The sequence below is a fragment of the Stegostoma tigrinum genome, chromosome 24 (genome assembly GCF_030684315.1).
Source record: "Stegostoma tigrinum isolate sSteTig4 chromosome 24, sSteTig4.hap1, whole genome shotgun sequence".
In the NCBI taxonomy this organism is placed as follows: Eukaryota; Metazoa; Chordata; class Chondrichthyes; order Orectolobiformes; family Stegostomatidae; genus Stegostoma; species Stegostoma tigrinum.
In genome coordinates this window covers 30982350-31004489 of record NC_081377.1, presented here as the reverse complement: position 1 = coordinate 31004489, position 22140 = coordinate 30982350, and the positions used below count along the sequence as shown (strand labels likewise).

Below are 22140 nucleotides of genomic sequence, written 5' to 3'. Positions count from 1 at the left end.
AGATGTTGGGAAAGGCCGAGCAGCATCTGCTTAAGGGGCACAAGCCACAGCTATATATCAGGCCTTGCTGCTTTTTGGCACTTTGTTGACCTTAGCAGCTACATGCCCTTCAATTTCTCCAGCTGCTGAGGGTACCTGTGAGGCCCATGTTTGGAGAAGCTGGTATAAAAGTGCCAACATGGTGTCCACAGATTGTCAGCATCACACACATTTGGACAGGCAGTGTGGTCATGAAGCTTAGACGGAACACTGCTCAGCAATAGTATTACCAAAGCATTTGATTGACATTGTCCTGCTACAATGGACTTCATGCTTATATCCATCTCCTGATGAGGCATCAATGGTTTGGCCCTTTCTGTTGACGAGCAGAATTTTCTGAAAGACTTTGACTGGAGTCGAGTTGATTACCAACTCAATTAGACTCCCTGCAACATCTAGCCCTGAGAAGTTGTGCTATTTGGTGTAGCATTTGGCAGTAATAGACTCTTGGAGTTTCTCTCTGGAGGACAGGAGTTGAATCCATTTGATTCATGCCTCGAGATGGTCTTCAAATACTCACCAAATCATCACTATCTTTTTTCTGGGCTTAAAAGAAAACAGATTATTATTCTGCAAAGTTCATCCTGGCAGCGAGCAAGAAATCTTTAGACATCTCCCCACGGTATTGCTTTTAGTTTGATCTACAAAGTACAGATTTTTTTTTAAATTCACTTGTAGGATGTGGGTGTCAATGGCTGTCAAGCATGTAGTGCCCATTCCAATTTGTCCTTCAGAAGGTGGAGGTGAGCTGCTTTCTTGAAGCATTGCCATCGATGTGCAGTAGGTTTCCAGTGCCTAGGCTGATAATGGACGGTCTGTCTGTTTTCGATCCTTTGTTGAGACTTTGTAAAATTGATACAATTAAGTGGCTTGCTCGGCCATTTCAGTGGGCAAGTGAGAGTCTGACACACTACTGTCAGGTTAGTTTTCAGATGTTTCGTCACCTTTTTTTTATTTGAAAAAATATACTTTATTCATAAGATGTACAAAAAATAAAACATATTTATACACCTACCCAGTCATGAAAGGTGCTCCGGGTTACCCAGGGGGTACGTACACCAACTAAAGGACAAAAAACAAACAAAGAAGAAAAAAAACAAAGCAAAGAAAATACCCCGGCCGTCGTCTCCCCGCGCAGTCCCCGTTGGCCCCCTTACCAGTTGGGGAAGGCGCCAGCTGGGCCCAGTTATCAGATAGGGCCCTTTTTTCCATTCTGGACGAGGGGGTTCATAGGGTGGTCTTTCCCCACCGCGCCTTCGCGGTGCCTGCCCCAAGCTGTAGCGCGTCCCTCAGCAGGTAGTCCTGGACCTTGGAGTGCGCCAGTCTGCAACACTCAGTCAGGGTCAGCTCTTTCAGCTGGCAGACCAGCAAGTTTCAGGCAGACCAAAGAGCGTCTTTCACCGCATTGATGGTCCTCCAGGCGCAGTTGATGTTGGTCTTGGTGTGCGTCCCGGGAAACAGCCCAGAGAGCACGAAGTCCCGCGTCACTGAGCTGCTTGGGACGAACCTCGACAAATACGACTGCATCCCCCTCCAGACCTCCTGCGCATAGGCAGACTCCAGAAGGAGGTGATCAACAGTCTCGTCTCCCCCGCAGCCGCCTCGAGGGCAGCGCGCGGTGGTGCAGAGATCCCGGGCATGCATAAAGGATCTCACTGGCAAAGCCCCTCTCACCGCCAGCCAAGTAATGTCCTTGTGCTTGTTTGAAAGTTCTGGCAATGAGGCATTCTGCCAAATGACTTTGACAGTCTGCGTGGGGAACCACACGACGGGATCCACACTCTCCTTTTCCCGAAGGGTCTCGAGGATACTACGTGCTGACCACTGGCTGACGGCCTTGTGGTCAAAGGTGTTTTCTTTCAAAAATTTCTCCACGAAGGACAGGTGGTATGGGACGGTCCAACTACTCGGACCGCTCCGCGGCAATGAGGCCACGCCCATCCTTCGCAACACGAGGGACAGGTAGAACCTCAGTAAGTAGTGGCACTTGGTGTTTGCGTACTGAGGATCTACGCATAGCTTGATGCAGCCGCACACAAAGGTAGCCATCAGGGCGAGGGTGGCATTCGGTACATCCTTTCCCCCATTTTCCAGGTCTTTGTACATGGTGTCCCTGCGGACCCAGTCCATCCTCGACCCCCAAATGAAGTGGAAGATGGCCTGGGTGACCACAGCGGCGCAGGTCCAGGGAATAGGCCAGGCCTGCGCCACATACAACAGTACCGAAAGCCCCTTGCACCTGACAACCAGGTTCTTACCTGCGATGGAGAGGGACCGGAGCATCCAACTGCCCAACTTCTGCTTCAGTTTGGTGATACGTTCCTCCCAAGTCTCAGTGCACGCCCCAGCTCCACCGAACTAAACACCCAGCATCTTCAGGTAGTCTGTCCTGACGGTGAAGGGGATGAAGGAGCGGTCATCCCAGTTCCCGAAGAACATGACCTCGCTCTTACCCTGATTGGCTTTGGCACCCGAGGCCAGTTCAAACTGGCCGCAGATGTCCAAAAGCCTACTCACCGACCGACGATCGATGCAGAAGATGGCGACGTCATCCATGTACAGGGAGGTCTTGACCCGAAGTACTCCGCTGCCTGGGATAGTCACGCCCTTCAGGCTCACCTCCTTCCTGATGGATGCGGCGAAGGGCTCCACACAGCACACGAACAAGGCAGGAGAGAGCGGGCAGCCCTGCCTGACTCCAGATCTGACGGGAAAACTGTCTGATTCCCACCCGTTGATCGAGACTGCGCTAACGATGTTGGCGGAGAGCAGCCAGATCCAATTGCAGATGCCCTCCCCGAACCCTAATTTGGAGAGGGTGTCCCTCATGTAAGCATGAGAGACCCTGTCGAAGGCCTTCTCCTGGTCCAGGCTGACGAGGCAGGTGTCCACCCGCCTGTCCTGTACGTAGGCGATCGTATCCCTGATGAGCGCGAGGCTCTCGGCGATCTTCCTGCCCGGCACAGCACAGGTTTGGTCAGGGTGAATCACCGACTCCAGGACAGACCTGACCCGGTTGGCTATGACCTTGGCCAGGATTTTGTAGTCCACGTTCAATAATGAAATGGGACGCCAATTCTTAATTTCTTCCCTCGCCCCCTTCCTCTTGTAAATGAGGGTGATGATGCCCTTCCTCATGGACTTGCACATTTCCCCTGCCCAAAGCGCACTATCGTACACCTCCATCAGGTCCTGGCCGACCAGGCCCCATAGAGCGGAATACAGCTCGATCGGTAAGCCGTCGCTCCCAGGAGTCCTATTCCTCTCCAAGGACTTGAGGGCTCTGGCCAGCTCGTCCAGGGATATCGGCCGGTCCAGCTACTGCCTCGTGCCATCGTCTAAGACCTCCGTGATAGACGACAGGAACGACTCGGAGGCCGTGCTGTCCGTGGGCTTCGTGTCGTACAGTCCGGCATAGAAAGATCTGCTGATCCTCAAAATGTCGGGCCGAGATGACATCACCGAGCGTCGTCCTCCTTCAGTCGGCTAAGCACAGAGCTCTCTTTGTGCACGTTCTGAAAGAAGAAACGTGAGCATGTCTCGTCCTGCTCCACGGAGTGGACCCTGGACTGGAAGATTATCCTGGAGGCTTCCGCGGCGAAGAGCGAGGCTTGCTGGCCCCTCGCCTCGCGGAGGTCCTCCGTGACATTGACCCCCATCAACTGCAGAAGGAGCAGGTTCTGCACCCTTTTCTGGAGTTGCGACAGCTTTCCCCGCCTCTCTCTTGCCTTCTGAACACCCTTGAGGACAAAGAACCTCTTGATGTTCTCCTTCACCATCTCCCACCAGTCGCCCAGAGACTCAAAGAGGGGTTTCATGGTTCTCCAACTGGCGTACTCCCTCTTAAGCTCCTCGAAGTTCTCTGGCGTCAACAGAATCGTGTTGAGCTTCCACGTCCCCTTGCCGGCCGGCTGGTTGTCCTGTAAGTGACAGTCAGCCAGCAGGAGGCAGTGGTCAGAGAAGAACACCAGCTCGATGCCGGTGGAGCTGACCAAGAAAGCCCGTGACACAAACAGGAAGTCTATCCTTGAGCGAATAGACCCGTCTGGCCGCAACCAGGTGTACCTCCGCTGCGCTCCGTCTGCAGGGGTGCTGAAGATGTCGAGCAGCTTGGTGTCCTTCACCGTGCCCATCAGGAATCTGGACGTCACGTCCAGTTGACTACCCCCACCTGCTGTCCCCACGCCGGATCTTCCATCTGCATTGATGATGCAGTTGAAGTCTCCGCCCAGGATGACTGGCCTGGACGTAGCCAGCAGGGGTGGAAGTCGCTGCAGGACGGCCAACCGCTCACTCCGTACCGCTGGGGAGCGTTCCTGTAGGTGACATCAGCCACTAGGAGGCACCCCCCCACCACCTCCTGAACTTGAGAGATGGTGAAGTCGCGCCCCCGCAGCAGAATAGCCAGGCCTGAGGAGCGACAGGCCAGATTGAAAGCCCACATTGTCCAGGTGCCGGACCATTTCCCGTACCTGCTGAGGTGTGGTATCCCGCACTCCTGCAGAAACAGGAGGTCCGCCTTGATGGTGGTCAGGTAGGCCAACGTGGATACACATCTTGCGGTGGACTTGATGCTGCGCACATTAATGCTCGCAACTCGTACCCCCGTTGTGGGCAGTGACTGCAGTACCCTCCCCAAGTCCAAGGTCCAGCCCCTCCATCTGTTCCTTCATGCCCATTACCCGGGCTAACTGCTGGACGCTCTCCGGGCTCAGGAAACCATCCGTGCTGCCTTCCAGGTGGCATCGCCCCGTCGGGGGTACGGAGGCAGGAGAGTCCGGCTCTGGGTCAGGCTGGGGACGCGCTGTTTCCTCCTTCCTGCCTGGAAGTTCCAGGGTACCTCCAGGGCCCCAGCGGCACGTGACTGGGTGTCGGTGGGACCCTCAGGACGCTTCCCGTCACCTGGAATCGGGGTGCTGCTTTCCTTCTCCCTTGAGATCTTTAGCTTCTGCTTTGGGCGGGCCCTCTCCGAATCCCCCTCGTCAGAGGAGCTCTTATAGCCCCCCTGTAGCTGCCTCTTCCCGCCTGATGGTTGCGGTTCCTGGGGCTGCCGACGCGCCTTCCTCCTCGCGTTCTGGATCATCGTCCACTCCCCTGGGTCGCCCGTCGCCACCTCTATCGACTCCGGGTTGTCGGCGGGGGAGCGGAGCCTGGAGGGGCGCTTTGCTCGCCTCGGGCCCATCCTGCGGGGCTGGACCCTCCTGCACGACCTGGCCCTCCTGCACATTAGTTGGGTCCTTGCAGGGCCCTGGTGCCTTCCTTTCCTCCCACAGGGCTGGCCCCGCATTGCCCCTGCCGGCGACCTGGGCGTAGGTGGTCCCCCGCCGTGGGCTTGCCCTATAGAGGTGGCCCGCTTCCCTGCAAAGGTTGCAGCTTTTTACTTTTGGGCAATCCTTTGCAAGGTGTCCCTCCTCCCTGCAGATGGTGGCTTTGCAGTCGGCCGCCATGTGACCTGACCTACCACAGGCATGGCAGACTTTAGGTTGCCCTGCGTAGGTCAGGTAGCCCTTGCTCCCGCCGATCGCGAAGCTGGACGGTGGGTGTACAATGTTCCCATCCGTGCCCATCCTCAGCGTCACCTTGACCTGCCTTTTACTGGTCCAGATGCAAAAGGGGTCCATGATGTCGGTTAGGTCCCCTTCCACCTTCACGTACCTTCCGAGGAAGGTCAGGACATCAACTGCTGACACATGCGGGTTGTACATGTGTACAGTCACCATACGGCTCCTCTGCGCTGGCATCACAAACAGCGGGACAGTGGTGAATACAGAGAGGGGGCCCTCACCTCCTTTCTCCTTGAAAACCTCCAGGAAGCGCTCGCAAAGCTTGGCACTCCTGAAGGTTACATCGTAAAAACCTCCTCCAGGGAAATCCTGCAGGCAGTAAATGTCCGCAGCAGCGAACCCACAACAGTCCAACAGGACCCTCTTCACGAAGAAGGTGCGGACCACAGGTGCACCTTCATCCACCTTCTTCACTGAAACACGGATGGTGTTCCGGACCCCCTGACCTGGGGCACGAGCACTTGCCGCAGCCATCATTGCAGGTTGGCTGCTCCCCTGAACCAGCGTTAGGCCGAAGCCAGCATTAAGATCCACCGGTTGCAAGGGTGCACAGCCAACCCGATGTCTTCCTTCCACCTCCAACACAGCGCTCTCCTCCTCTCGGTCCACAAAAAAGTGGGTCTTTATTTTGTTCCAGATGTAAGCTGGTTCACCGAGCCGGAAGGTTTGTTCCCAGACAATCAGTCACCATTCTAGGTAACATCATCAGTGAGCCTCCGACGAAGCGCTGGTGTTATGTCCTGCTTTCTATTTATCTGGTTAGGTTTCCTTGGGTTGGTGATGTCATTTCCTGTTCTTTTTCTGAGGGGATGGTAGATTGGCTCCAAATCAATGTGTTTGTTGATGGTTGTTTGTTGATCAACATTGATTTGGAGCCAATCTACCATCCCCTCAGAAAAAGAACAGGAAATGACATCACCAACCCAAGGAAACCTAGCCAGATAAATAGAAAGCGGGACATAACACCAGCACTTCGTCGGAGGCTCACTGATGATGTTACCTAGAATGGTGACGAAACATCTGGGAACAAACCGGCAAGCTCAGTGAACCAGCTTACATCTGGAACACAATACAGACCCACTCTCTTGTGGACCGAGAGGAGGAGAGTGCTGTCTTGGAGGTGAAAGGAGGACGTCGGGTTGGCTGTGCACCCTTGCGACCAGTGGATCTTAATGCTGGCTTCGGCCTAACGCTGGTTCAGGGGAGCAGCCAACCTGCAACGATGGCTGCGGCAAGTGCTCGTGCCCCAGGTCAGGGGGTCCGGAACACCATCCGTGTTTCTGTAAAGAAGGTGGATGAAGGTGCACCTGTGGACCGCACCTTCTTCGTGAAGAGGGTCCTGTTGGACTGTTGTGGGTTCGCTGCTGTGGACATTTACTGCCTGCAGGATTTCCCCAGAGGAGGTTTTTACGACGTGACCTTCAGGAGTGCCAAGCTTTGCAAGCGCTTCCTGGAGGTTTTCAAGGAGAAAGGAGGTGAGGGCCCCCTCTCTGTATTGACCGCTGTCCCGCTGTTTGTGATGCCAGCACAGAGGAGCCGTATGGTGACTGTACACATGTACAACCCGCATGTGCCAGCAGTTGATGTCCTGACCTTCCTCGGAAGGTATGTGAAGGTGGAAGGGGACCTAACTGACATGGTGGACCCCTTTGGCATCTGGACGAGTAAGAGGCAGGTCAAGGTGATGCTGAGGATGGGCGCGGACGGGGATGTCGTACACCCACCGTCCAGCTTCGCGATCGGTGGGAGCAAGGGCTACCTGACCTACGCAGGGCAACCTAAAGTCTGCCATGCCTGTCGTAGGTCAGGTCACGTGACGGCCGACTGCAAAGACACCATCTGCAGGAACTGCAGGGAGGAGGGGCACCTTGCAAAGGATTGCCCACGAGAGAAAAGCTGCAACCTTTGCGCGGAGCCCTGCTGGATGGGCCTGAGGCCAGCAAAGCACCCCTGCAGGCTCCGATCCCCCCCCCCCGACAACCCGGAGTCGATGGAGGCGGTGACAGGCGACCCAGGGGAGTGGACAACAGTCCGGAAAGCGAGGGGGAAGGTGTGTCGACGGGCCCAGGAACCGCAACCATCAGGCGGGAAGAGGCTGCTACAGGGGGGCTACAAGAGCTCCTCTGACGAGGGGCATTCGGAGAGGGCCCACCCAAAGCAGAAGTTAAAGATCTCGAGGGGGAAGGAAAGCAGCACCCCACTTCCAGGTGATGGGAGGCGTCCTGAGGCTCCCTCCGAGACCCAGTCAAGTGCCGCTGGAGCACTGGAGAGCCCCCCGGAACTTCCAGGCGGGAAGGAGGAAACAGCGCGTCCCCAGCCTGACCTGGAGCCGGACCCTCCTGCCTCCGCACCCCTGACGGGGGGATGCCACCCGGAAGGCAGCACGGACAGTTTCCTGAGCCCGGAGAGCGTCCAGCAGTTGGCCTGGGCAATGGGCATACAGGGACAGATGGAGGGGCTGGACCTTGGACTTGGGGAGGGTACTGCGGTCACAGCCCACAATGGGGGTACGAGTTGCGAGCATTAATGTGCGCTGCGTCAAGTCCACCGCAAGATGTGTGTCCACGTTGGCCTACCTGACCACCATCAAGGCGGACCTCCCTGTTTCTGCAGGAGTGCGGGATACCGCACCTCGGCAGGTACGGGAAATGGTCCAGCGCCTGGACCTGTGGGCCTTCGATCTGGTCGGGGGGTAACGACTGTCGCTCCTTGGGCCTGGCTATTCTGCTGCGGGGGCGCAACTTCACCATCTCTCAAGTTCAGCAGGTGGTGGGGGGGCGCCTCCTAGTGGCTGACATCACCTATGGGAACGCTCCCCTGAGGCTGATCAACGTGTACGCCCTAGCGGTACGGAGTGAGCGGTTGGCCGTCCTGCAGCGGCTTCCACCCCTGCTGGCTACGTCCAGGCCGGTCATCCTAGGCGGGGACTTCAACTGCATCATTGATGCAGATGGAAGATCCGGCGTGGGGACAGCGGGTGGGGCGAGTCAACTGGACGTCACGTCCAGATTCCTGATGGGCACGGTGAAGGATGCCAAGCTGCTCGACGTCTTCACCCCTGCAGATGGAGCGCGGCAGAGGTACACCTGGTCGCGGCCAGATGAGTCTATCCGCTCAAGGATAGACTTCCTGTTTGTGTCACGGACGTTCTCGGTCAGGTCCACCGGCGTCGAGCTGGTGTGCTTCGCTGACCACTGCCTCTTGCTGGCCGACTGTCACTTACAGGACGACCAGCCGGCCGGCAAGGGGACGTGGAAGCTCAACACGACTCTGTTGACGCCAGAGAACGTCGAGGAGCTTAAGAGGGAGTATGCCGGTTGGAAAACCATGAAACCCCTCTTTGAGTCTCCAGGCGACTGGTGGGAGACGGTGAAGGAGAACATCAAGAGGTTCTTTGTCCTCAAGGGTGTTCAGAAGGCAAGAGAGAGGCGGGGAAAGCTGTCGCGACTCCAGAAAAGGGTGCAGAACCTGCTCCTACTGCAGTTGATGGGGGTCGATGTCATGGAGGACCTCCGCGAGGAGAGGGGCCATCAAGCCTCGCTCTTCGCCGCGGAGGCCTCCCGGATAATCTTGCGGTCCAGGGTCCGGTCCGTGGAGCAGGACAAGATGTGCTCGCGTTTCTTCTTTCAGAAGGTGCACAAAGAGGGCTCTGTGCTTAGCCGGCTGAAGGAGGATGACGGCTCGGTGACGTCGTCTCGGCCCGACATTTTGAGGATCAGCAGATCCTTCTATGCCGGACTGCACAACACGAAGCCCACGGACAGCACGGCCTCCGAGTCGTTCCTGTCGTCTATCACGGAGGTCTTAGACGACGGCACGAGTGAGTGGCTGGACCGGCCGATATCCCTGGATGAGCTGACCAGAGCCCTCAAGTCCTTGGAGAGAAATAAGACTCCCGGAAGCGACGGCTTACCGGTCGAGCTGTATTCCGCTCTGTGGGGCCTGGTCGGCCAGGACCTGCTGGAGGTGTACGATAGTGCGCTTCGGGCAGGGGAAATGTGCAAGTCCATGAGGAAGGGCATCATCACCCTCATTTCCAAGAGGAAGGGGGAGAGGGAAGAAATTAAGAATTGGCGTCCCATTTCACTTTTGAACGTGGACTACAAAATCCTGGCCAAGGTCATAGCCAACCGGGTCAGGTCTGTCCTGGAGTCAGTAATTCACCCTGACCAAACCTGTGCTGTGCTGGCCAGGAAGATCGCTGAGAGCCTTGCGCTCATGAGGAATACGATCGCCTACGTACAGGACAGGCGGGTGGACACCTGCCTCGTCAGCCTGGACCAGGAGAAGGCCTTCGACAGGGTCTCTCATGCTTACATGAGGGACGTCCTCTCCAAATTGGGGTTCGGGGAGGGCATCCGCAATTGGATCCGGCTGCTCTACGCCAGCATCGTTAGCGCAGTCTCGATCAACAGGTGGGAATCAGACAGTTTTCCTGTTAGATCTGGAGTCAGGCAGGGCTGCCCGCTCTCTCCTGCCTTGTTCGTGTGCTGTGTGGAGCCCTTCGCCGCCTCCATCAGGAAGGACATGAGCCTGAAGGGCGTGACTATCCCAGGCAGCGGAGGCCTTCAGGTCAAGACCTCCCTGTACATGGACGATGTCGCCGTCTCTGCACCGATCGTCGGTCGGTGAGTAGACTATTGGACATCTGCGGCCAGTTTGAACTGGCCTCGGGTGCCAAAGTCAATAGGGGTAAGAGCGAGGTCATGTTCTTCGGGAACTGGGACGACCGCTCCTTCATCCCCTTCACCGTCAGGACAGACTACCTGAAGGTGCTGGCTGTTTGGTTTGGTGGAGCTGGGGCGTGCACTAAGACTTGGGAGGAGCGTATCACCAAATTGAAGCAGAAGCTGGGCAGGTGGACGCTCCGGTCCCTCTCCATCGCGGGTAAGAACCTGGTTGTCAGGTGCAAGGGGCTTTCGGTACTGTTGTATGTGGCACAGGCCTGGCCTATTCCCTGGACCTGCGCCACTGCAGTCACCCGGGCCATCTTCCACTTCATTTGGGGGTCGAGGATGGACCAGGTCTGCAGGGTCACCATGTACAAAGCCCTGGGAAATGGGGGAAAGGGCATACCGAACGCCACCCTCGCCCTGACGGCTACCTTTGTGTGCGGCTGCATCAAGCTGTGCGTAGATCCTCAGTACGCAAACACCGAGTGTCACTACTTACTGAGGTTCTACCTGTCCTCGGTGTTGCGAAGGATGGGCCTGGCCTCGTTGTCGTGGAACGCTCCGAGTAGTTGGACCGTTCCGTACCATCTGTCCTTCGTGGAGAAATTTTTGAAAGGAAACACCTTTGACCACAAGGCCGTCAGGCAGTGGTCAGCACGTAGTATCCTCAACACCCTTTGGCAGAATGCCTCATCGCCAGAACTTTCAAACAAGCACAAGGACATTGCTTGGCTGGCGGTGAGAGGGGCTCTGCCAGTGAGATCCTTTATGCATGCCCCGAATCTCTGCACCACCGCACGCTGCCCTCGAGGTGGCTGCGGGGGGGAACGAGACTGTTGATCACCTCCTTTTGGAGTGTGCCTATGCGCAGGAGGTCTGGAGGGGGATGCAGTGGTATTTGTCAAGGTTCGTCCCGAGCAGCTCCGTGACGCGGGACTCTGTGCTCTACGGGCTGTTTCCAGGGACGCACACCGAGACCAACATCAACTGCGCCTGGAGGACCATGAATGCGGTGAAAGACGCTCTTTGGTCTGCCCGCAACTTGCTGGTCTGCCAGCTGAAAGAACTAACCCCGACCGAGTGTTGCAGACTGGCGCACTCCAAGATCCTGGACTACGTGCTGAGGGACGCGCTAAAGCTTGGGGCAGCCGCCGCCAAGGCGCGGTGGGGAAAGACCACCGTATGAACCCCCTCGTCCAGAATAGGAAAAAGAACCCCATCTGGTAACTGGGCCCATCTGGCGCCTTCCCCAACTGGTCAGGGGGCCAACTGGGACTGTGCGGGGTGACGACTGCCGGGATGGTTTCTTTGCTTTGTTTTTTTTTCTGTGTTTTGTTTTTTCCTTTAGTTGGTGTACGTACCCCCTGGGTAACCCGGAGTGGCTCGCATGACTGGGTAGGTGTATAAATGTTTTATTTTTTGTACATTCTATGAATAAAGTATATTTTTTCAAATAAAAAAAAGGTGACGAAATGTCTGAAAACTAACCTGACAGTAGTGTGTCAGACTCTCACTTGCTCACTGAAATGGCCGAGCAAGCCACTTAATTGTATCAATTGCAACAAAGTCTCAACAAAGGATCTACCTTCCAGCTCAGCGAGCAAACTCACATCCAGAACCTCAACCTGAGCTCCAAATCTTCTCAAAACACGCGAACACTACTGTCAGTCTGAAGTCACATTTAAGGTGAGGGTGACAGATTCCTTCCCTGAAGGGCAATCATGAGCCAGATGGTTTTTGTTTTCTGACAATAGTTTTATGGCTATCAGTAGATTTTTCATTCCAGATTATTTTTTGTTGAATTCAAATTCAAACATCTGCCATGACAGGATTTAAACCTGGCTCACTAGCGCATCAGCGCTAGCAGGAACTGCAGATGCTGGAGAATCTGAGACAACTAGGTGTAGAGCCAGGTAGCATCAGAGGAGCAGGAAGACTGACGTTTTGGGCCTAGACCCTTCTTCAGAAAAACTTTCAAAATGTCAGCCTTCGTGTGCCTCTGATGCTGCTTGGCCTGCTGTGTTCATCCTGCTCTACACCTTGTTGTCCCTGATACAGTGCCTGAGTTTCTGGATAAATAGCCTAGTGATAATACCATTAAGCCATCGCCTCCGAGTTGAGTTTGATATATTTTAGGGAAGATGTCACTCAATGACCAATCCATAATCAAATGCTTGCCTTTCATTTCTTGTTGGAGGTGTTGAGTGTGGGTCTGTGTCTTTAAGATTTAAACACTTTGAGTATCAGGTTTCAACTCCGAGATGAAAACCAAATAAGGAGTGATAATGTCAAATTTAAGGAAACAAAATGGCAGAAGCAACTGACCGCTGCACAGGGGAGTACTTCTTTCAGTTGGAAAATTATTCTTTTAGTGCTTAAAACATCATTTTATTAGGAAGAGGACTGTATAGCTAAACAGCTTCCTGCGACCATGATCTTTGATTGTAGGTATTAGTTTTAAACGTGTAAGATACGTCTTTAACTGCTGTATTTCATGTCATGAAGCAGGGTGAAATTTCTTTTTCTATATTTGTAAGTGGAATAGAGGGTTAACAACTTGATTGTTCTTAAGCTTTAAGTAGAGAGAAGGCAAATCTGCTATTTAAGTTGGAGATCTGTACTCATGTAAATATATTGTAAATGATCTTCTGAACGCCGTGTAATTAAGGCCATCTGGTCTTTTTTACATTTTTTACATTTACATTACATGAACAATTCCTGATGCTTAGTACTGTGCTGCCAGCAAGACATGAGCTGGCTAGTTATACTGACGATCTGACACTGGGATGCTGTGACACTTGTGCTAGCTCCTGTAAGAGGAAGACAAGTTATGGGCCATGTAGTCCTGAAGAAGTCAACGGACTTTCATTACAGTTCCTGGCATTTATAAGTACACTACAATCACAGGCATGTCTGGGTACAAACTTATCAATTTGGATATACTGTAGCACTTATCCCTCAGCATGTCGTGTTGCAAGAGGACAGGAGTCAATAAGATGGAGACTCAGAGCTTTACACCATTAGGTTTCAGGCCTTGATCCTGTGATAACATCATGACCATGGCCCTTAAAGGCATATCACACATCTGAGACACATCAAATGCTGCCATTGCACATGCTGAGAGGTAAGGAGAGGAGAAGGTTGAAGAAGTTGTAGTCTATTTACAAATTGATGAAGGAATTTCATCTCAACAGCCAGAACACAACAAGTCTTGTTCACCCATCACCCCCTGTGCTTCTTTACCGAGATTGGTGACATGGTCCAGCGATACTTCTATTAAAATCTGCTCTTTATGTTCAATTCCCTTCATGGCCTTTCCCCTACCAATCTCTGTTAGCTTCTGTGGGTCCCTATATTCCTCCACAAAAGGCATATTGTACATTTCTGATTTCCTTGTGGTTTTAGAACAAGGGGGAAAACATCTGGCTTAACCATGAACTAAACGTTCAGAAAACTTTGGAGACAGTTCCTAACTACAGAGAGAAAACAACAAAGTGCTTGAATGCCTGTGGCTAATAACCTTTACCAGACATGGTATCAACAGAATTAATTCAATTTTCTTGTCATTTTTGTGTTGCTCACCTAATCTCAGAAGAGGTGGAAATGCTTCAGGCACTCTCATTAAACTTAGTCTCAGGTCCTTATTTGCAAGGATTGCATTCAAACTGGTCTGTCTAGATTTGACAACTGATACTATTCATTTCCAATAAATAAGACCTTCTAGCAACATGTTCATGTTCAAGAATTGCAAGCAACCCACTCTTTTTCCTTTTGCTTTAGAGATGCTTGTGTTGTAGATATGCTTTCTTTGATATTATTAACAATCCTGTTGTCTGAGCCTTAAGGAAAATTAAACCTCTTGTCAGTTGCCAATCTGTAATCATCATTTTTGTCTAGACTGGTAGTAATTGGAGAGGGAGTTTTTATTCTAAGTTCCTCACTTGGACATTGCTATAAAAAAAACTCAGACGCATCTTCTATTTCTCTCATTATTGTCTTGCACAATGTTCATTTCTGTTACATAATCATCCCAAACTATTTGTAAACCACTCTCGCTTTCCTCCAGCCCCCTTTAATGAAGTTGTAACAAATCTTACAAAATGCTGGTTCAACCTGACCTGGAATATTGAGTCCATTTCTAAGCATGACACTTTAGGAAGGATGTGGAGAACAGGAAACAGTGCAGGCAAGATTCACTGTAGGAGTAGAATAGGACATTCAGCCCATCAAGTCTGCTCTGTCAATCAATGAGATCATGACTGATCTGGTAATCCTCAATTCCCTTTTCTTGCCTTTTCCCCATAATCCTTGATTCCCTTATTGATTAAAAATCTATCCACATCAGCCTTGAATATACTTAATAACCCAGCCTCGACAGTGCACCCCCAACCCCACTGTGGTAAAGAACACACAGTTTCACTAACCTCTGAAAGAAGAAATTCCTTCTCACCTCTGTCCTAACTGAGCAACCCTTTACTGTGAGACGATACCTTCTGGCCTGAGCCTGTCCCACAAAGGGTAACAACCTCTCTACATCTACCCTGTCTTCCCTGGAGAAGAGAAGGTTGTGGAGATTTAATAGAGGGACCTGCATGGAGTAGTTGTGAGGTGAAATTGAACACGGCACTGATTTAAGGTGATGGTGTATCAACAGCAAGAAGTTTTACACTGTGTGTAATTAAGATCTAGAAGGCACTGCCCGAGAGCGTGAGACTGGTGAATTCAAAAGGGAAATGAATAATTATCTGGAGATAAAAGCTTTACAAAGCTATGGGATAAGGGCAGGGTAGTAGCACTTACAAAGAACCAGCATGAACACAGAGGGCTAACTTCAGCCCCCTGTGCTGAGCCCATTCTGTGATTTTTCTTTATCCTGGCTCTGAGTCTCCTCATTACCTGTTCAACTGAAAGAGTTCCCAGCTCCTCGACACCTAATTTTGATGAAGAAGTCAGTGACAAAAAGCTGTAATGCTGAAGGAATGCTGCACTGCCAGAGCTGCTTTATATCAGAAGAGGTTCTGGATGTGAGTTTGCTCGCTGAGCTGGAAGGTTCATTTTCAGACATTTCGTCACCATTCTAGGTAACATCATCAGTGAGCCTCCGGTGGTGTTCAGAAGATGTGTTAATCTGAGGTCCTGTCGGATCCCTTGGGTCGATGTGAATGCTCCTCTGGCATTCTCAGAAGAATAAAAGTATTCCCCTAATGGATAGTGATCTCTGGGCACTGACGTCATTCCTCTGCCTCCATGGTCAGACTTGAACCTGAAGCCTACGGAGAGCTAGCTACTGAGCTAAGGCTCCCATCTGGTGGCCAAGTTACTTTGGGTGAGTCTTGTCAAGAGACTGGGCAGCAGACCACTCATCCAGGCTGTGGTGGAATGTCAAAACCCTGACACGTCTGCTAATGGGATCATGTCAGCTGAATGTTTGGAGTACTGAAGCAACAAGAGGCCATTCAGTCCCTGAGGACTTTCCCAGCATCCGATTAGATCACAGTTGATCTGTGTCTTAACTGCAGTTGCCCACTATGGCTCCATTCCTTTGCAATACACTTGACTAATAAAATTCTATCAAACTGGATGGAATATTTCCAGCATGTTTTCCTTTTTTATCACTCTCATTCATGGGATATGTGCTTTGCAGGCTGTCCCAGCACTAATTCCTTTTGAGAAGGTGGTGGTGAGTTGCTGCCGAATTGCAATCCATTTGGAGGTAGATCCAGAAAGCCATTAGGGAGAGAATTCCTGGATTTTGTCCCAATGACAGTGAAAGAACTGTGATGTATCTCCAGGTCAGGACAGTGTGTGACTTAGAGGGGCATCTGTATGTGGTGAAGTTCCTGTGCTTGTGTGACTCCAGTCCTGAGTGCTATCTAAGGAGGCTTGGTGGATTTCTGCTGTGGATAATACATACTGAGTTTTGGTAATCGACAGAGTGAATGTTTGTGCATGTGATGATAATCAAGTGAACCACTTTGTGCTGGATGGCATCAAGCTTCTTCAGCGTTGTTGCAGACTGTCTTGGATGACAGAATGTATCCAAATGGGTCTTTTTAGATTTGGTGAAATGTAGTTCAGAGAAGGCTCGACAACAGCGATTTGCTTAAATGTGAACAATTATTGTGTAATAACAAAAGGCGTAAAAGGAAGGAACATTTATTAGGTGAATGAAAAAGAAAGGAAAAAATACAATAAGCCTCATGCTCTTCCTCCTGTTGGGGACCCGTTGACTGTTGGTTGGTCTGGAGGCTGAGGTTGTTCCTGGCACTATTCACGATCCTGGTCCGAGGTGAAGTACAACAACTTGGAACAAAATTCCTTCCCTTATGCAGTCTAACAAGCTGTGAGTACAGAGAAACAAGTACAGAAAGTACAAAAAAACAATCTGGTGCCATCTTCTGCATGTACAGGAATGCTAGTTGCCCGTCACAGGACTTATTCAATGTCGAATGCAGCTGTCGAATATCACCAACAATTTTAGCCCTTCAGCCCAACCTATACAGTCCACCCCGATGATGTTTGACAGCACATGTTACAAATGCCGGTGCAGAAGATTAAAACTACAATGAAAATAAAATTCATCAAAATGAACAATACAACTATAGGGTGTATCATCAAACCAATGGCTGCAGCGGCCTTTGGGGATTAATGCTTAAACATATCCCACCCCTGATGTATGGTCAAGGCTGTGATGGAGCCAGCAAGTCATGCCACATGCCTGTCTACCTCTGATAGGATCAAAATTGAGTGGGTCCCACAGAGGATTAGCGTTTTCATGCTCCCACTAATAGCGGAAATATGTTTAATTGCAGTTGCAGTGCAACTACTTCACATACATTTACATGTGACCTTAACCTATTCCAGCTTCTGTCCTGGGGTCAAGGATCCTGTCCCTGTTGAGGACCCTCAAAACCTGCAAGAGGGAGAGAGGAAGAAAACAGAGTGCTGGGCTAGAGATAGTAGAACTGCAGATGTCGGAGAATCTGAGATAACAAGGTGTAGAGCTGGATGAACACAGCAGGCCAAGCAGCATCAGAGGAGCAGGAAGGCTGACATTTTGGGCATAGACTTTTCAGAAGGGTCTAGGCCCGGAACGTCAGCCTTCCTGCTCCTCTGATGCTGCTTGGCCTGCTGTGCATCCAGCTCTACACCTGGTTATCTCAGACTGCTGGGCTAGCTGGTTCTTAGTCAATTCTTTTCTGTTCTGGAATGCTGTGTCCAGTTCTGTTCCCCCAGTTACGGGAAGCTGGAGGGGGTTCGGGAGAGATTTACCAGGATGTTGCCGGGTGTGAAAGGTTTGAGTTATAAAGAAAAGCTGGGCATTTTTCACTGGAGTGTAGGAGGTTGAGAGGTGACCTGACAGAAGATTATAAAATAATGAGAGGTATGGATAGAGTTGATGGTTGTGGTCTTTTTCCCTTTTCAAGACTAGGGGTCACATTTTTAAGGTGAGAGGAGAGAGAGAGAGACGTAAGAAGCAAATTTTTTACACAGAGGGTGGTTTGTGTGTGGAATGAACATCCTGATGAAGTGGTGGAACTGGGTACAATTACAACATTTAAAAGACATTTGGATGGCTATATAAACAGGAAAGGTTTGGAAGAATATGGGCCACGAGCAGGCAAATGGGGCTAGTTTAGTTTAGGATTAAGTTCAGCATGAGCTGGTTGGACTGAAGGGTCTGTTCTGTGCTATAGGACTCTCGCATTTGGATTTTTCCATGCACTTTAATTTCAATTACGGCTGCTACCTCACTGAGGTGACCAGATTATCACCTGTATTTCTTATCAGTTACTCTATTTACATAATTTGCTCTAAAATTCTGTGTATTCCAGATTCAGACTTCTCAATTTGTTTTTCTTTTAATCCTCCAGTTCCCTATTTTTTAGATCACCTCACCGAATAATAGCAAATTAAAATCATACATGGACTCAAAATTTCTCCAGCTATCTTCATGTGTACCCATCTTGATGATACTTCTTCAATGTGGTTCCCTCCTTGCAAATTTTGTAAATGATTGTCTCATTGAATGGTAAGTACCTCTGCATGCAAGTACCCTCTTTGAGCTACAATATGCATGGCATCAAACAATACAGCTCTAACTTTCATCAAGTTTTACCTTCACCTGATGCTTCCTGCCTTCTATTATTCCTGGGATTCCCTTATCACAGACTCCTATGCCACCTGAGTTTTAGCTCAGCCTTCTTTCACATACATTAACTGTCCTAACACATGACAAGTTCACCTACTGGTTTAGACACTGGAGTGCATGCATCGTACAAATGCTCAGCATGGGGTCTCTCTACGTCAGCCGATGGTCCCTTTCATACAGTCCACTATCACACCACCCGGAGCTCATGTTCCTTCATTTCTGCAAAATTTTGACATAATACCCTATCACACTTTTCAGTTTGATTGTAATTTTTTTACATCCCTTTCACTAATACTATATCCATTATTTTAAAGTCAGTTTCTCTGTAGATTTTGTGTCAATTTCTTACCATTTAAAGTGTTCTTGTGCTCTTCAAAGGCACATCAACCATTTTGTCTAGTAGGTGTACATGTCTGAGACCCGTTTGTCGGTGCATGTTTTGATTTTTGCCGTGTAGTCCCTCAAGTTTGTTGCCTCTGAGGTAACATTCACTATTGCACACTTATATTGGCATGCCAAGACTGTGTAATGCATTCTTGACCCCCACATGATCTTATCAAATGATCTGTGAGGTTTTACTTATCTCTCCACATATGGCCTCAATGCCTTTGGTACTGACTCGATCATCTTGTCAGTTCACTTGAAAGAAAAGACATGGACACAAACATCACCAAGAAAAAGCTATCAGTTTACTGTCCTCATCTAAACTTCCTATCCACTAAAATGAATTTTAACCTCAATCGCTGTTTCAACTCACTATTCTAAATTTTTTGTCTCCTGCCACCAGTCTCCACCCTTAATTACTTTGTCTCATCCAATTTTGCAACTTAACTATTACCACCCATCTAATTCCAGAGATCTAGAGAGTTGTGTAGTCCATGGAAAATAATCTTATAGCATTTTAAAACAGAAGTCAAAGATTTCTGTTTGATTCAGGCAAAACATACTGAGGTTTGTTCTTTCTCCAAGATGATCCTTTTTAAAAAAGTTACATGATAGCTCATCCTAGATATTTGATATATCGGTATGTAAATGTTTCCAAGTTCAATAATCGGTTTACTTCCTTTAAAGTCACAAACTATTTTCATGCATTGAAACCACTGAGACTGTGTGCAAGCAATTTATCATTTCCCAGAATCCCTTTAAATCTTCAGTAACTAGGACACGTGAGTCTTAATATAGTTCTTGTCATGGTATGCTTAAGTGTACCCAGGCTCGGTGGTTGTGAGATTCCTGCCACTCAGTACATTTGATGTTTCCACGGTACTTCCCCGACACTGAAATGTGTTATTAGTGAATGGCTTCATGGGTTGAGGGTGCCTCATTCATCACTATGTTGCGAAATTGGAAGTTTGCAAACACGGTCAGCATCCAGTTTTAAATAAAAACAACCTCCATCCATTCCATGTCAGGCAGAATGGATTAAATTAGTATTACACATTTAACAAGGGGGGGGGGGTTGAGCGTAAAGTCTTGCACATAATTACATCATCTGTCTCTCCTCCACCCGTGAGGGAAGTAAATGTGTTACATTGTTAGCAAAGGAAACCCTTTGTTAAATTAGTAGCAGTATTTAACTTTAAAACATACCATCAGAATTTTGTTCAAAGAGAATTCCATTTCCAAGATTCCAAATTTCTATTACTCGCGTAATTTCATCCCAAAGTACATTTACAATGAGCAAATGTTATCATCCAGAATTAAAGATTCACTCCTGTTCACACAATATTTTGAAGTTCATTATGGACAGAAAATGAAATTGAAAACATGATAATTTCTGGTATTAAAATGTCCTCAGTCCAAACGCAACATTTAGCCAATTCCAAAGGTAAATTTTTACCAAGCTATACGAACCAAATTTTTGATTTAACATTTTGTCAGAGACTTTTTGCTTTACACAACAACTGATGGTTTCTTAAGAGGACATTACATTAACCGTACATGCTCCACATCGGTACAGGCGGACACCACACTCGTAAATCACTCTCCATTCCCAAAATGCAAACTAGCATCAAAGTGTCCACAGAACAAGCACACAAATTGTACAAGGCAACATTTAGTAACCAACAAACAGAGGTGCATTCAAACAAAACCACAAATAGCTAACACTTCTACAAGGTTCAGTGCACTTGCACAACGCAGAAACATGATTTCTAGTTATCTCTTTCTCCACTTATAACTGTCCCCCATTCCTTCAGAGGTCCTAATTGTGCTAACATATCAGCTACAGATTCCAATCCAAAATCTGACACATTCCATCCTGGAATATGGAAGATCTCCAGAACATCAGGTTAATTTTTCTTTCTCTTAAAAGTCCCATCCTCATTGTCAAAAATGTCTTGGATCACAGAGTATATCAGAGCGGGTCTTTTCAGATTCAGTTAAGTGCAGTTCAGAGAAGGCTTGACAACAGCAATTAGCTTTAATATGAACATTTATTGAGTAATAATAAAAGATCAGAAAGAAATAAACATTTATTAAGTAAATGAAAAGGGAAGGAAAGAAATAAACCTCGTACCCTTCTACCCATCGAAGACCCCTTGATCGTTGGTTGGACTGGAGACTGAGGTGGTTCCAGGCACCATCCGCAATCCCATTCCGAGGGTGAAGTCTGATAACTTGAACAAAACTCTCCCTAATGCAGAGTACAGAGAAACAAGTACAGAAAGTACAGAAAACCAATCTGATAGTGCCGTCTTCGGCATGTACAGAAATGCTAAGTGCCCATCACAGCCCTTGTTCAAGGCCATGCAGTTGTTGAGTATCATCAACAATTTTAACCCTTCAACCCATCCTGTATAGAGCTGCGCTCATACAGGCAAGGGGAGAATATTCCATCGCCTCCTGACTTGTGCCTTGTGGACAGGTTTTGGAGACTCAGGCAGGTGAGATCCTCATTGCTGGATTCCTAGTCTCTGATCTGGTCATGTGTCCACTGTATTTATATGGCGAGTCCAGTTTAGTTTCTGGTCAATGGTAACCCCTAAGATTTGATGTTGAAGGATCCAGTGACGACAATGTCTTTAAATGTCAAGGGGTGGTAGTTAGATTCTCTCCTGTTGGAGATGAACGTTGTCTGGCACTTGTCTGGTGAAAATATTACTTGCGATTTGTCAGACAAGGCCTGGATATTGTCTAGGTTTTTGTTTAATTGGACAGTGACTGCTTCCGTAGCTGAGGAGTCACGAATACTGCTGAACATTATACAATCATTGGCGAACATCCCCACTTCTGACATTATGTTGGAGGGAACGCCATTGACAAAGCAGGTGAAGATGGTTGGGTCTAGGACACTACCCTGAGTAACTCCTGCAGAGATATCTGGAGCTGAGATGACTGGCCTCCAGCAGCCACAGCCATCTTCTTATTTGTCAGGTGTGACTTTGCCTCTGATTTACATTTGCTCTGCTTTTGCTTGAGAGCCTCGATGTCAAATGCCCTTGATATCAGATTCAGTCAAATGTAGACCTGACATCAAGACCAGTCACTCTCACCTCAGAAGTTCAGTGCTTTTGCCCACATTTGAGGCAAAGTTGTAATAAGGTAGGGAGCGGAATGGCTTTGGGGAAACTCAAACTGAATGTCAGCAAGCAGGTTATTGCTGAGCAACTAGTTCTTTGATAGCACTGTTGCTAACCCTTCCATGATTTTATTGATGGTCTAGATTAAACTGATAGGGTGGTAATTGATTGGGTTGGATTTATCCTGGCAG

At 49.4% G+C, this 22140-nt stretch overlaps 1 protein-coding gene across 2 annotated transcripts in view; it reads left to right on the top strand.

Moving 5' to 3' along the window:
• Nucleotides 1-22140, top strand: part of LOC125464846 (beta/gamma crystallin domain-containing protein 1-like) — a 122074-nt gene that overhangs the window by 28915 nt on the left and 71019 nt on the right. Inside the window, exon 1 of one of the 2 annotated variants that reach the window (XM_048557682.2) lies at nt 18198-18308. The exons of the other annotated variant lie outside the window; for it this stretch is intronic. Within the exon in view, the coding sequence (XP_048413639.1) occupies nt 18306-18308 (3 nt within the window). The 5' untranslated portion in view covers nt 18198-18305. Of the gene's footprint in view, nt 1-18197; nt 18309-22140 lie in introns of those variants that run through there. 2 annotated transcript variants of the gene reach the window in all.